This window comes from Dermacentor andersoni, chromosome 7, assembly GCF_023375885.2.
Source record: "Dermacentor andersoni chromosome 7, qqDerAnde1_hic_scaffold, whole genome shotgun sequence".
NCBI classification, from domain to species: Eukaryota; Metazoa; Arthropoda; class Arachnida; order Ixodida; family Ixodidae; genus Dermacentor; species Dermacentor andersoni.
Window position 1 is genome coordinate 154,272,841 of NC_092820.1, and position 14,010 is coordinate 154,286,850.

The 14,010-nt window shown below is 44.5% G+C and overlaps 1 protein-coding gene across 1 annotated transcript in view; it reads right to left on the reverse strand.

Annotated features, from left to right (window-relative positions):
* The window catches only part of LOC126533534 (uncharacterized), a 35,083-nt gene that overhangs the window by 6,560 nt on the left and 14,513 nt on the right, over nt 1-14,010 (reverse strand). The window contains exons 6-10 of the mRNA XM_072289540.1: nt 10,664-10,816; nt 6,577-6,733; nt 4,891-5,053; nt 3,028-3,146; nt 415-562 (exon numbers count right to left, since the gene is read on the reverse strand). Of these exons, the coding sequence (XP_072145641.1) occupies nt 415-562; nt 3,028-3,146; nt 4,891-5,053; nt 6,577-6,733; nt 10,664-10,816 (740 nt within the window). The remainder of the gene's footprint in view (nt 1-414; nt 563-3,027; nt 3,147-4,890; nt 5,054-6,576; nt 6,734-10,663; nt 10,817-14,010) is intronic.

A 14,010-nucleotide genomic window follows, 5' to 3' on the forward strand; every position in this document is an offset into this window, starting at 1 on the left:
AGGTTCCACGCTCCACCGCAGGGGCGGCACAAAGCGACGAATACCACCGACATGCGCTTACACTATAAAGCACCGCCATTATCACATATTGCCGTCTTCCTTGCTCGCTATACAAGTTCATTATTACACCACACTCGTCGAATAATATCTTACAGCTCAGGCTCTCTACATTACATTACATTACATACATACATACATACATACATACATACATACATACATACATACATACATACATACATACATACATACATACATACATACATACACGCTCTCCCAGCCCCTCTCTGTCTCTACACGTGACCGGCTGCCCGAATTCCACATGCACTCGTTTCCACCCTGACATTCCTAATGGTAATGTATTAATAATTATAACAACCAACAAATATAATACAAACGTAAGCTCCCATTCACCATTCCCCGGACGCCTGAAGCCACTGGTCTGATGGGGTTTGGTGGGGAAGCAGCCTTGTACTCAACGTTGTTTCCTCCTCCTCGGCCCAAGATGATGTTGGACTCATCAGTGCTGTTGCTTGTGCTTATCCCGACCACGTCGGCAGGCCTGCACGTGGAACCGCGAGATCGCGGAGAGCTGCGAAGCGTGCGCTGAAAGGCCAACTGCAACGATATTTCCCTTCCGTTTATATACTGTATATATGTTTATATATATAACATCTTGCTCGTGATTCGTGGCGCCATATGAGTTCGCGATTGTGAGGTCCTCGTTTCGAGCTGGGTGCGCGTCCATAGTTTTTTTTTTCGCCCTTTTTATAGATCATTGCTGTTCTAGGTGGCTTAGGTTATGTTACGTAACGCAAGGGCAGAGACGATGGACATATATTTTCGCATTCATACATACATATGCATTGTACTTACCACTACTGAAAATTAGCACATATGTCATCGAATGAAAAGGGGCCCCTCACTTTTGAAACCTCACTACCAGGATAGGGGGGGGGGGAGGAGGCGCCTCTCTTTTGAAACTGCGCTATCACGACGGGCCTCTCCCCGTATTGATAGAGAACTAGAACGGGGGATTGGTTCCGGCGCATTCACTCCCCCATTATAGTACACTATATAAAGAGCTAACATTGCTAATAATAATAGTGTAAAACATGGCGAATGAAACTAAACGTAGAATAATGTAGGATTATGCGTGTCACCCGAAACACTAGCAGTCCTCCTATTTATCTTTTGAGCAACGTTCCAGTAGCATTCGTTACAGCTCATAAATACTTAGGTGTTTATACATCATGTAATCTAAATAAGGACAGTGCACATGGAAAATATTTTTAAAAATGCTACCCGTATGCTAGGACACTTACCATCGCAACTTTTCCACTGTTCTCTCTTCAGTTAACGAAACACTTTACAAACAATAATTCGACCAAATCTTGGATACGCTGCCTCTTTTTGCGATCCTATGCATGTAAAGTTAATCACCGCCCTAGAACTTGTTTAGAATAACTCGACTTGTTTCATTCTCTCTAGCTACAATGGCACTGCTAGCATAGCAACCATGAAAGCCAGCCTTTCCCTTCCGTCTCTACCCATGCTTCGAAAGCTTAGCCGCTTGAATTTATTGCCCAACATATACTACCATACCGTTCTTCACGACAAGTTTATTCTGTCACCGCCATATATGTCCCATCGCATTGATCATCGCCATAGGGTAGGTATCCCATGTTGTAAAACAAAAACTTTTTCCGAATCTTCTCTTCCGCGTACAGCAATCGAGTGGAACCACTTTCCTGCTGACACTGCATCAATCATTGATAACCAACGTTATCGCGAGGCGCTAACCACCATTGCTTAAGTTCATGCCTGTTTGAAATTGTTATTGTAACTCACTGTACCTTGTTGTTCTCTTTATGATTGTATTTTTTCCACTCCCCTCTGTAATGTCATTGGCCTTGAAGGTAAATAAATAAATGAATAAATAAATAAATAAATAATAGAGCTAATCTGGCAGTAAACAAGAGGGCTATACTTCGCTGCGGGTGTAAATTTTTAAAAGAGCCGTAATGGAGTTCACCCATTACACCGCTGCCAAAAATTTACACCAGCAGTGAACTATAGAACGCACTCGGTAACTGCAGTAATAGTTGTGTGTTTGTCTGGTTGAGCTCTGTGCCCCCAGGGGGCTGCACCGTGCAGGTAGTTCACTGCACTGCCTGCACGGCCTGCACCGTGCAGGTAGTGCAGGTTATTCACCCGGTATTCCGCCCGACCTTCCTGCATTTAACGGAATACCGTACACGTTAAAGCCCTAATAAATGAAAACGCTAGCACAGGTCGGAAGGAGGCTGGTGGTAGCAAGGAGGGGGTACGTAGTTGGCGGTGTATGAGAGCCCACATGTGCTATTGCCGCGGTGAATGATTCAGGGGGCAGAGTAGATGCTAAGTCTGGTATTTCGATTTTCACCCTTATGTTGAGAACCAAGAAAATGTTCCGTATTCGATATATATACAGAAATACCGATTAAGAAAAGGTAAGTGGTCAATCCCGTGCATATGAGTGAATCGGCGGTAACCGAAGCTTTATTTTATGTACACCGAAATGTCTTTATCTTCACTTCTGTGTACCTCAGTGCTGCTCTATTAGTCCTGTCCCCATTTTGTTTCCTTCAATTCTCTCCTTGCATGTCAGAGTATAGATGACTTCCTCAATATTATGCGGCCGTCTTCATTCATTTTTTGCCACTTACACTGCTTGCCTATTCGAGCGCCTCCCAACTGGCACATACCGATTGCGGGTGAATGGTTAAGAACGTTTGCCTGCTCAGTGGCTCGTGCCTAGTTGCACATAATCAGTTTCTCAAGTTGATTAACGAGGTACATACCCAATGGCCCAAGTTACCTTTGCGAGCGTACACCCAGAAGTACATACTCAGCGGCAACATACTCAGCAGCCCATATCTTTGCACAGTCGGCAAGACAGCAGGTGAAGGAAGGAGGGAGGCGAAGAGGCAAATAAACATCCGCTTCAAAGATTACTATTGTAGGAGCAACACATCAGCAACGCACTTGAGTACATCTCGCAGCATCGTCTCGTTGACATACATGCTTCCCCCAGGCCAAATGGCGGCAGTGTGAATGTAGGCCCAGTTGGGTTCCAGGATGGGATTGTTCCCCGACCGGAAAGCCTGCGACCAAAACGCCCGTGTGTAAGCACTGTCTGCAACCATTGGTCGGCCGCCTTTAATAATAAAATATCCATCGTCTTGCTAAAGCACGGCATCTGCTCCTGTGAATAGCTTTAGCGAGACGCTGTGAATACGAGAAAAAAAAATGCAGATGCTTTAGATTACGCAAAAGTAACGAACCACGCTGCGCACGCATACTCGGCGAAGGCAATGAACATAAAAACAAAAATAAAGTCCGCGCTGGAGGTGAAAAAGAAGACCATCGATAGGTTCCCCACACTAGGTGGATACCGGCAGAAATTAAGCCGTGCTAGACAACTCTGGGAAACTAAAATACAAATTTACACTCTTCATTATCAGTATCCTGTTTATATGTCCACTGCAGGACGAAGGCCTGTCCCAGGAATCAATTACTACTGTGTCGAGCCAGCTGAACCAGTCTTATGCCTGCGAAATTACTCGCTTCAGCGCATTACCTAATTATCTTCCGTCCTCTGCGGCACTTTCCTTCCAGTGGTACCCATTCTGTAACAGTAATAGACCAGTGGTAATCCATTCCGCCTACTGCATGGCCTACCATGTGCATTTTTTTTAAATGTCAACTAAAATATCGGCAACTAGTATGATCGACGCCACTGCATTTCTGTCTCTTAATGTAACGCCAAATATTTTTCATTGCATCGCTGGTTGTGGCGCTCCATAATTCCTCCTCAAGCTTCTCTGTTAACCTCCAAGTTTGTCCAATATGTTGTTACCGGTAGAATGGAATGATACGGTAAATTTTTATTTTCAAGGATAACGGTAAGCTGCCGCTGTCGGCACTGACTTGGTACTGCCATTCTGCATCTGCTCCAACTAACTTTTTGTCGTTTGTACATTTTCTTGTCATGATGAAGGGACCCCCGTAAATATTTTCCCCAGCAAAACGTACTCTTGCGCCGGTTCTAGAGATTGAATATGAATTAGGAGTTTTCCTTCTCTTGCCAAGCCAGTGAACATTGCCTTTGTCTTGTTCACATTAATCTTCAACCCTACTCGCATACTTTCTCGACTAATGTGCTCAATCATATCTCTAAAGTAATCAGCAGCGTTGATGAACAAGACAACCCTTGATTGACGACTGTTGCCAACAGGCAACATACCAGAAAAAAGTTTTTTTCCTTGCTGAATTTCGGTACTGAGTACAAATTGGCTGGCCAAGTGCCTTCGGCCGACATTGAATGAGGCAAGCGTCATTTGTTGGTTTTATAGCAGGAATATAGGACGAAGAAGAAGAAGAATTTGGGGCCCGTGACTCGCCTTTCCATTTTGGAAAGTACGGCGACAAGAGCCAGACCAAAGATACCCGGCTACAGTGGTTTCACGCTCTAAATTTAAAGCAAATGAAATTGCACATACGACGAGAGCGATTGGTACAAAGACCAAAACGAAGCCTTAGGTGTGACTTGGAAGTGAAACCCATTTCCACTTTTCTTCTTGGGGTTCGCCCTAGTGCTGAAAAAATTTTTGCAATTTTTCTTTTTTTGATTATACTTATTCTGATGTGCTTTGCACATGTACACATAAAATAAAATATTTTTTTTGTACTTATTTGTACCATCAGTAAAGGATTAACTGTAACGAGGGCATGCGAGCATTTCGCAGGTTCGCATTCGAATCGGGGTATCCGAGTTCGCCAGCGTAAAACAGACCCAGCTATTGCCCGAAATGGAAGTATACCGCCCGTATCTACATGTATACATACCGTGCCGAAAGCCTCCGAGCGCCCGTGGCCCCTGTCATTGGCGAAGATGGAGTTGATTACGGCGAACCCGTCGATGTCCGCGATCCTCAACCGTTTGCTGAACTTGCTCCGTAGTGTATCGCGAAGGGCAGCCCGGAAGGTGTCGCCATTCCACAGACCCTGCCTGCAGGATTCAGAAGAGCGGAAACGCACGCGTTAAGTCGTGATGAGATTAAATAAGGCGGCGTTGACACTAGAGCGGAAGAAAGCGCGCGAGAAGTTCAAATGCCTCTGGCGACAAATTTTACGAAAACAGGCAGGAACGCACGGCCGCAGTTCGATTGAATCGGTGACATACATTGGTGTTTGCAAAAAAAAAAAAAAAGAAAGGAGCACGGAATAAATCTGACTTACGTATTCACGTGACCCGCAACATGGCGGGCTTTGTTTACTGCTGTCCAGATGCCGAGAAACATTTAGGAGTAAAGAAAAAAAAATATAATTCTAAAGTTTTACAAGCCGAAAGCATGAGCTGATAAAAGGCAAGCCCTATAGTGGCGGACACCGGTTAATTTCTGACCACTAGGGGCTCTTTAACGTGAAAGTGTATTCTATTTCGCTACTAGTGAAAGTTTTCGGCAGTGGCAAATTGTGACATAATTACAATGCTGCTAATATTTAGACCAGCATCCAAAAAAGCGTACTTTCTTGATGCAATATTAGCTCTGTGTTTATGTTTATGGCTGAACAACTCCGGCCGCTAACGTTTATGCCTCCGCCCATCCAGCAAAACGCCCAGTCCGCCCAGCTTTACACAAATAGTGGACACCCTAAAACTCTTTAAGGCTATTTGTCTACGTACTAAATGCGCTCCCGTTTGGAGGGGACTTCGGATCGGCATCGGTCTCGGAGAGCCAGGACACCTTGAAGACGCGCCTGGCAAGCACTGTTCAGTCTCATAATGATTCATTGTCAACTAAAACAACACGTAAGAAGCTGTTTAGGTTTATTATTACACAGTAACGTGTTCTGCTTAATTATTAGAACTTTTTATTGGATGTACAATTATATGAAACGTAAGTATCAGCGGGCTGTTAAAGTTGGAGGATAGACAAGGCTCGCGCTCGCTTTGGAAGTGTGTCGTCTGTTCTTGCTTTTCATCGCGTTATGCCTTGTAGGGGAGTAAACTTCAGCGAAATATGTAATATGGGTGAATGAAGACCTTTTATGAAAATTTTACCTTTAGAACGCGTTACTTGTGTAGGCATATACACGTTTTAGACGAAGCCCTTTTGCAACACCAGCCAACACAAGCCTCACAGACACATATACCGTCATTCCAATGACAGCACAGCACCCCTTAGGAAACTCCCATCGACAGTGGCGCCAGATTTCCCTCTAGGTGTTATTTGTGAAACTCTGTGGGCGTCCCGATGCATACCACAGCGCAGCAGTGCCATATTTCACTCTAGGTAATATAGCGAAACTATGTCTGTCACAAGATACGCTTCCTCCATTCACTCGGCTAAGTGAACTGACGTCGCTGTCGGTACAAAAAAAGCTTGACCGCCCTGCGTCCCCGTTTTTGGAGCGTAGAGGGGGCAGTGCGATTTCGTGGCCGGAGCTTGTGCTGAGCTATCACGTTGGTCATACAGTGTAGCTGTGCCCTACAGGACAATTTTTGTATCGTCACGCCGCAACACTCACATGAGTCGGGTGAACGTGGTTCCCCACATGCCGAGCAACCAGCGCGAATAGGGAATTTGGAGCTTGCTGTTTCTCACGAAGTTGTCCAGTGTCTCGTAAGACCTGAACCGCCTCCAATAGACATCCGTTTCGTCGTAGTACAGCTTGACCGTGCCATCTGCGTCGCGCAAAGATCCACGGTATGCTCTTTGTAAAGAATACGGACAAAGAATTTCGCTATGTGTATTCAAAATGATAATGTGTTACGATTAATCGTTGACGTGGTACTGTGTTCTCGCTGTAGTGCAATGTACTGCTCTATTGTGTGTTGTGTAGTGTTACAGTATTGAAGCGATAATGCTTCGTTGGCCTCATAATAGTGTCCCAAGATGGCATAATATAAATGTAGTAATGTACTGCTTCGTTAGTTCCATTCACCACTTCTATCTTGTTTTAATGTGCGACAGATAACACCTTCAAATAAGTAAAATAATAAATAAACTGTACGGTAAACCTACTGCCCTTCGCAGAATACTTGGTAACCTGGAACGTGAACGTAATTAGACAGGTCGGTGGAGCCATTGATGGTGCAGCGTTTAAGCGAACATAAGGCCATCATTCCAGCAAACAAGTGTATTCTATTTAACCTCCGGTGTAAATTTTCAGCAGCTATACGTTTTCGTGAACGCGCAGCTTTCTTTTTCTTCTTCTTCTTCTTCTGTGGCGGCCAAGTAGCAAGAAAAACGTATCAACGCATTATGGTTGGACAAAGTTCCACAGGATGTTTCTACCAGCGTTTTCCGGTTATTCGTGAAGGTCAATAGTTTCGCGGACAAACTTAAACAAAAATTCCATTATAAAGTTTTGGGAGGCTTAGCTTGCTACTATACGGTACCTGATTCAAATAAAAATATGGGCTCCGGAACTTCCATCTTTATTCGATGAGACTTCTGAAAACTTCCCGAACGTGCTCTCAAGTGTGCCTTCTCCAAATAACTAGGAATTAAAGCCCCATTCGTCGCCGCGTTTCTGGGAAAGATTCCATGTTTAAACTGCGGTTACACAGTGCAGAGCAGACGCCCATGTAGAGAAGGTGCGACTTTTGCGGACACCTTAGCTCCGAAGCGAAGGCTACGGAACCGAAGCCCGCCTTCGGCACTGCTGGAAGCCGACCCACCGTTTCATTCACTTTTTTTTTTTTTTTACGCAGGAACTGTGGAACAGGACCATTTAATTTTTAGCAGAACGGGATTTGTAACGATGCGAAATATTCGCCAACTAGCTACTGATATTTTATCGCGTCTTTTAGTTCCCCATTTCCGAGTTTTCGTACATGCGAAAACGTTGCCCGTTGCACGCATTCCTCCTAGACAAAATGGCTGCTGTCTTACTCGCCCGCTCTCCTACACGTCAGATCTCCTGGGAGCCTGATTGCAAACTTAAGCAAACAGATTGCTGTTGGAGCACACAAACGCAAAGTGCTCGCAACGTGTGAGCGGAAAGCAGGCGAACCTGTTCGAAAATCACAGCCATCGGCGTAATACAAACGAGTCAGCGAGCTGGCCTTACGCTCGGTCGACTCTACGGACGCCGGCGTTGGTTGCGAGTTCTCGCCAACCTACACTATGTTTCAGACGTTAGATGGAACGCCGTGGAAGTAGCTACGAAAGAACTTTGGTCCCGAAAATTTTATCACTCCGCGCGTTCCGTCCATGCTTCGCTGCGTGCCAAAGGCATTTGTTCGCGCGGGCATTCACGTGAGGTTGATGCGACGGGTCATTATTAAGAAACTCCGAAAAGAAAAGCAGCGAAAATAAAAGCGGTCTACAACAACGCACTGGCACCCGCATACTACGTTGTGTTTATCTTCATTGATTAAAACTTAATTAAATACTGAGCTCATATTAAAAAAATTCAGTTTAGTACAAGTGAAGTCAGAAAACGTCGAACTATTTCTAAAAGCGGGCGCAGCCGCTGCAATAAAATCTCGCCAGCCTGCAAAGCATTACACCGGGTGTCTGAAACCGGGCATACAGACTAGATTGTACTGCCGGTGTTATAAGCACCATTGACTCTGACTGAGTTGGTCAGAACTTGATACACATGGGATATCTATTGGCTTCAAAATTTCACGCCCAGCTAGATTTCTGCTTTTACTAAAGGTAAAGGAGCTATGAAATGTCGGAGAACCCAATAAAGAAATCACAGCCAAACTTGCCCTGACTACAATGTAATACCATTTACGCCATGAACCTTAAAGTCTGCAAATCGGTCTACAACTCACACCTTTACATCTGTGCAAGGGTGTAGGTTATGGCCAGAGAACAGCCTAAGGGTTCACATTGGTTCCTTAAGGGTGTAAATCGGTTGACAGTGCGATTCGCGTAGAAATCTTGTGTAGAAGTTCCATCTCCGTTCACTTAATAGTCAAGAAATATTTCCCGCAAACGTAGGCGTCTCGCCACGCCTCACCTTCTGGGATTTGTGGCCATGCGTCTAACATATTAACGAAGCCGTGCGACGCTGTGGTATTCCGTGTACAATCGGGAGTGGTGTAAGAGGGAACAGATCGAATTGTATTTTCAGAAACGACTGCAACTGATCCGTGGCTGCTAGCATGACAAGTTAACAAGGAACAGGTAACTTTGCCATTAGACATTTACTTATTTATTTACAAATACTGCTATCTCAGATCTGAGACATGGCCGCAGTGGGTAAGTACATTAATACAACTTACAATACACATGTCACGTGTAAAGGAACTTCCTTTACAAAGCGCTCATGCGGCAATTCTAGGAGATAAGTATGCAGGCTATTCCACGATTCAATGGCAAATGGTAAGAAAGAAAATTTGAAGCTATCGGAGTAAGATCGGAAGGGAACAATATTCAAGGGAGTGGCTCTCCGTGTACTACGCGCACAAGAGCTAACAAACGTCCCACGTACATCGATGAAAACAGAAGCACGTACAATGTTGTGCATCACTATAATCCTTTGACACATGCGTCTATGTGCCAACAGCTCAAGCGATAGCAGGCCAGCATGCAGAGAAGGGAAGAAATTGCGATCATATCGGTTGCAAACAAATTTAACAGCCGTCTTTTGCGCAGCATCAAGCTTTGATACATTAGATGCGCAGTGAGATGACCAGAAAAGAGCTGCTTAGTCTAGAGTGGCCTCACAAGCGATTTATAAGCTCGTAGTTTGCATTTGTTGGTTGCTGATTTTAGGCTGCTTTTTAAATACCTAAGTCGCTTTAGCGCCCTGCAACAAATTAAACCAACGCGTCTGGGCCATCTTAAGTTGTAAGAAAGAGTTACACTAAGGTACTTGAACTTGCTGACGTAAGTCAAAATCTATCATTAGTGCAGGCGAAATTCAGGGTTCGTTTTTTGTTTGAAAAGATTAGAGATGCTGGTTCATTGAAGTTAATTTCCATTTGGACACCAGTTCATTATTCAGCATCTCCTTGTCATTGACACTGGTAATGTTAGAGTACAAGACAGAGTCATGTACATACAAACTTAGCTGAACAGCAGTGTTAGTAAGAGCATTCAAGACATCATTAATGTAAATAATGAGTAAAGGTGGTCCCAATACGGCGCCTTGCGGGGAACTGGAATAGCAATTAAGATGAGGGCTCTTGATTAGTCTTTAAAAAAATAGCCTTTCATGTTAGGAGCAGGTGTATTGCCTGTGTGGCTTTTTCAAATGGAATTAGCGTGTGCCCTTCATTATTGCTCTATGGATTATGCGGCAGTCGTGCTGTTTGGGCACCGCGAAATTCCACATTTTTAAGTTAGACACCTTGACAGTTGCTGTTAGCGTCACATTGTGGCTATGGCCACACTGATTGGCTGAAAACTCAAACATGACGGAAACTAAAAACATGCAGATCTTGCCCTTGCCCTGCTGAATTACCACAGCGGTGATCTGCGTGGTGAGTTACCTACTGAAGCGCCACATTTGCCTCTAGTGACTTTAGAATAAAACTGCAGGTGTGATAACGCGGCCTTTGAGATTCGGTGCTGTGTGTGTGTGTGCAACACGTGCCACCAGATCTCGGAGGCTATGGCGCCAAGCGGGCATCAGCAGCGCCATGGCTCACCGAATGGCTTCTTCTTTTCGAACACGAGTGGGCCCTTATCTTCCGTGGTCGAGTACACGAAGAACCGGATGTACACATAGTCCGTGCACTGGGGTGCACTGGTGTTGAGTACACGTGTCAGGTACTCGAACACGCAAATAAGCGTGAACGCACCTGCGAGTGCAATGATGAGGGTAAGGTCATTAAGAGTCATCAGAAGCCGGCAGCCCGAATGTGTCAATGGCGCCATACGAACAATACAGGAATGTACGAGCTCAGCGATATTTGCGGCAAAATTTACTATGTACCAAATACAGAGCCAAACCAGAAACGCAAGTTAGAAACTGGAGTGCAGTGGGAGCCAAACCAGTAGCCTTTTATCTCAGTAGGCAACGAGCTTGGTTCAGCAGTAAGTTCATCGGCGACTGAAACAGTTTTCGACAGAATGGGTACTTTACTTTTCTTTCAGGGCAAACAAAGGAAACCCAAACAGTTTTCTCAGAAACCAGGATTCTGACATAGTGCTTCTTTTGTAGCTTCGACTCTTGTTGGATGGAGGACAATTTTTCCACTGGCATTATTATTCCTCCGCCTAGTGGGCTTCAGCGGAACTGATCTGCCTTAATTTAGTTGTTTTTTCAGAATTTTTTGTAGCATTTGTCATTACTGTGCAAATTTCCTTTTTTTGTACTGCTTTCTGTATAGTGAAGTTTGTTGGTGCTTGGCACATTCGTTGAAAGCTGTATTGCTGGTGTGCTGAGAAGACGCAGGAAAGAACGACTAAAAGAGCACTGACTAACATTTAATCGCATTTTCGACAAACATTCGTTATATACACTCAAGCGTGTACTTTACGCCTACAGATACAACCATTCCTAGTATTCAGTTCGGCAGACCCGTCATCCATGCTTCGGAAGTGCCATTTCACTATCTGATAGTGTCCAGGATGCTTCGCTTCCAAATCTACCACCTTGATTATTCGTAGGATACGTTTCCATTATCTCTGTGTCCAAGCAATATCGTAAGCTGCCAGACACTGCAGTTAACGGTTTGCGCTGTTTTATGGAAACGTATCTATACCAACAAGTTCAACTCAACCTAACTCTAAGGAGAAGTAAGAAACAGACATGAAGTGCGCGAACTTAATAATCTTGGAGAACAGCTTCACATGGCCGCACAGCAAAAGAAGAAACGAAAGAAAAAAAAACTGCAGAGCACGCCAAAGCTCAAGAATACGTCTTAGCATACCGTACTGAAAGTATATACGTGGAGTTTTTTTTTTTTTGTTGACCATATAGGATTCTTAAAATCTATAATTATAGTCCGTGAGCTGGATTACTCGAAGGGGCGGACGTCAATCACACGAGAAAGAGAAATGCATATTCGACAAATTAGAGAAAGTTCAAGAACTAACGAAGTTAAAACGCCCGTTTCCCGTGCATTGGGGGCACGTTAAAGATCCCCTGGGGGTCAAAATTAATCGGGAGTCTCCCAATACCGCATACACCATAATCAAATCGCACTTCTGGCGAGTAAAACCCCAGAATTCAATTCTTCTGAAACCCCTTTTACTGCATTGTCTTCAATCCTGCATAAATTGTTTTTAAAAACGATTACTTGACCACATCCGACCCACTTGCAGGCAGGGACAAAACTGTCACGTGATATGCGAGCTCATACATTACTGCGGCGTCCAACGAATTGCAAGCACCTGGTGTCGATCCAGACATGGCATTACGTATGCGCGTGCTTTGTGCTGGTGTGCCTGTCAACACGCCAGCTTCTAACAAAGCCTGCTGTCGAAACCACGATGAGCTTAAAAAGATTACGCTAGGAGAGCGGCGCCTGCTTCGGCCATGGTCACGTGTGAGAATGCAACGCTCGCACTGCCGGCAGTAACAGACACCACTCTTCTAGCGTAATTTTTTCACCTCATCGCGATTACGATAGCAGGCTTGTTAGAAGCGGGCGTGTTGCCATGTACACCAGCACAAAGCACGCGCATACGTAATGCCATGTGTGGATCGACACCAGGTGCTTGCAATCACTCAGAGAGAAGAATAAAATAGCTTGCCGGTGCGCTGTTCTGTAATGACGATGCATTCTTTTTCTTGGTGCAAGGGCCAATGATGGCCGAAGAGCAAAGATTACGTGATACTTTGTCTCCATGTGTAACTGTCATATGTACGCGGAACTAGCCGTGAAAATGGTTTAATGATATTGTCGCCGACAGCTAGCTTTCGAGAAAACTGACTCTAATTTGATATAGGCCGCTGTGGCATGACAGACGACCGAAAGCACCTGTGAAGTGCGTTTTGGGCGCCACGAGATGACATAAAAACGGAGGAAGCATCGCCCACATGGCAATCCACCGTGCGATGTCGAAATCTTCTCTGTTTATGCAAACAATAGCAGTTCTTAGCGTTCGAAACATGAGACGCTTACTTTGTGCATGTAGCTGTACATACCGCTTGCCGCACGTAACAGTGACTATAAAGCAGTAAATTGGTTGTTCCCGTTCGTAACACGCTAGTCGTCAACTATACTAATAAGAAGCGACTCGAAAAGCGATTATGGCACTGAGCTGTCCTCGGGTCTTGAGAAGTTACAGAATATTTATATAACCTGCGCAGAAAGACGCGCATTAATTCTAAAAAGGTTGTTCAAACAAAAGTGTTGTGAGAGAACACCGCTTGCCAAACTCCCTACAATATTGGCTCTTACTGGAGCAACAAAAGGCACGCATTGTCTTTGTATACTTACGGGTTTCGTAACCTCGAGTAGCACCAGCTTTAAAGAAACAAAAGACAAAGAAAAGAACAAGATCACGAAGACGAATAGCGCACAGATGCCAAAAGAAAAAAAACAGATCATGCACTAAAAAGAAAAATAAAATAGTGAAATAAGGCACGTCCCATGCAATGTACGAGTCTATGCATCTGGATCAATGTTCTAAATATATATTACTTAGCTACCAAGACATATAGTACCTGCATAAGATATGGGAGGCAAGTTGTATTCAACACACTAAGTGACAGCAGTTGAAGTTCCGTACTTATGAGGTCAAGTCGCGGTGCCTCTTTCATTAACGCAGGGAACGATTTGCTTGATTGGTTCGAAAGGTTAATGCTAACGTCACGGATAAGATCACCAGCGTGTTTTTATCTCTGGTATCATACTAGTATATGGCCCCACCACTACGTTGAGGGCGTAATCGACTAAGTAAAGCGATATGAATTTCTCCAGATCTTTTCTCACGATTCAAGGGTTAATGTAGACTGATGCAAGCCCTCTGTCTGCTCCGGTTGTACAAATTAAATTTTATCAAGGCATGTGCCGCCTATATATTGACGTCCCCCTTCATTTAT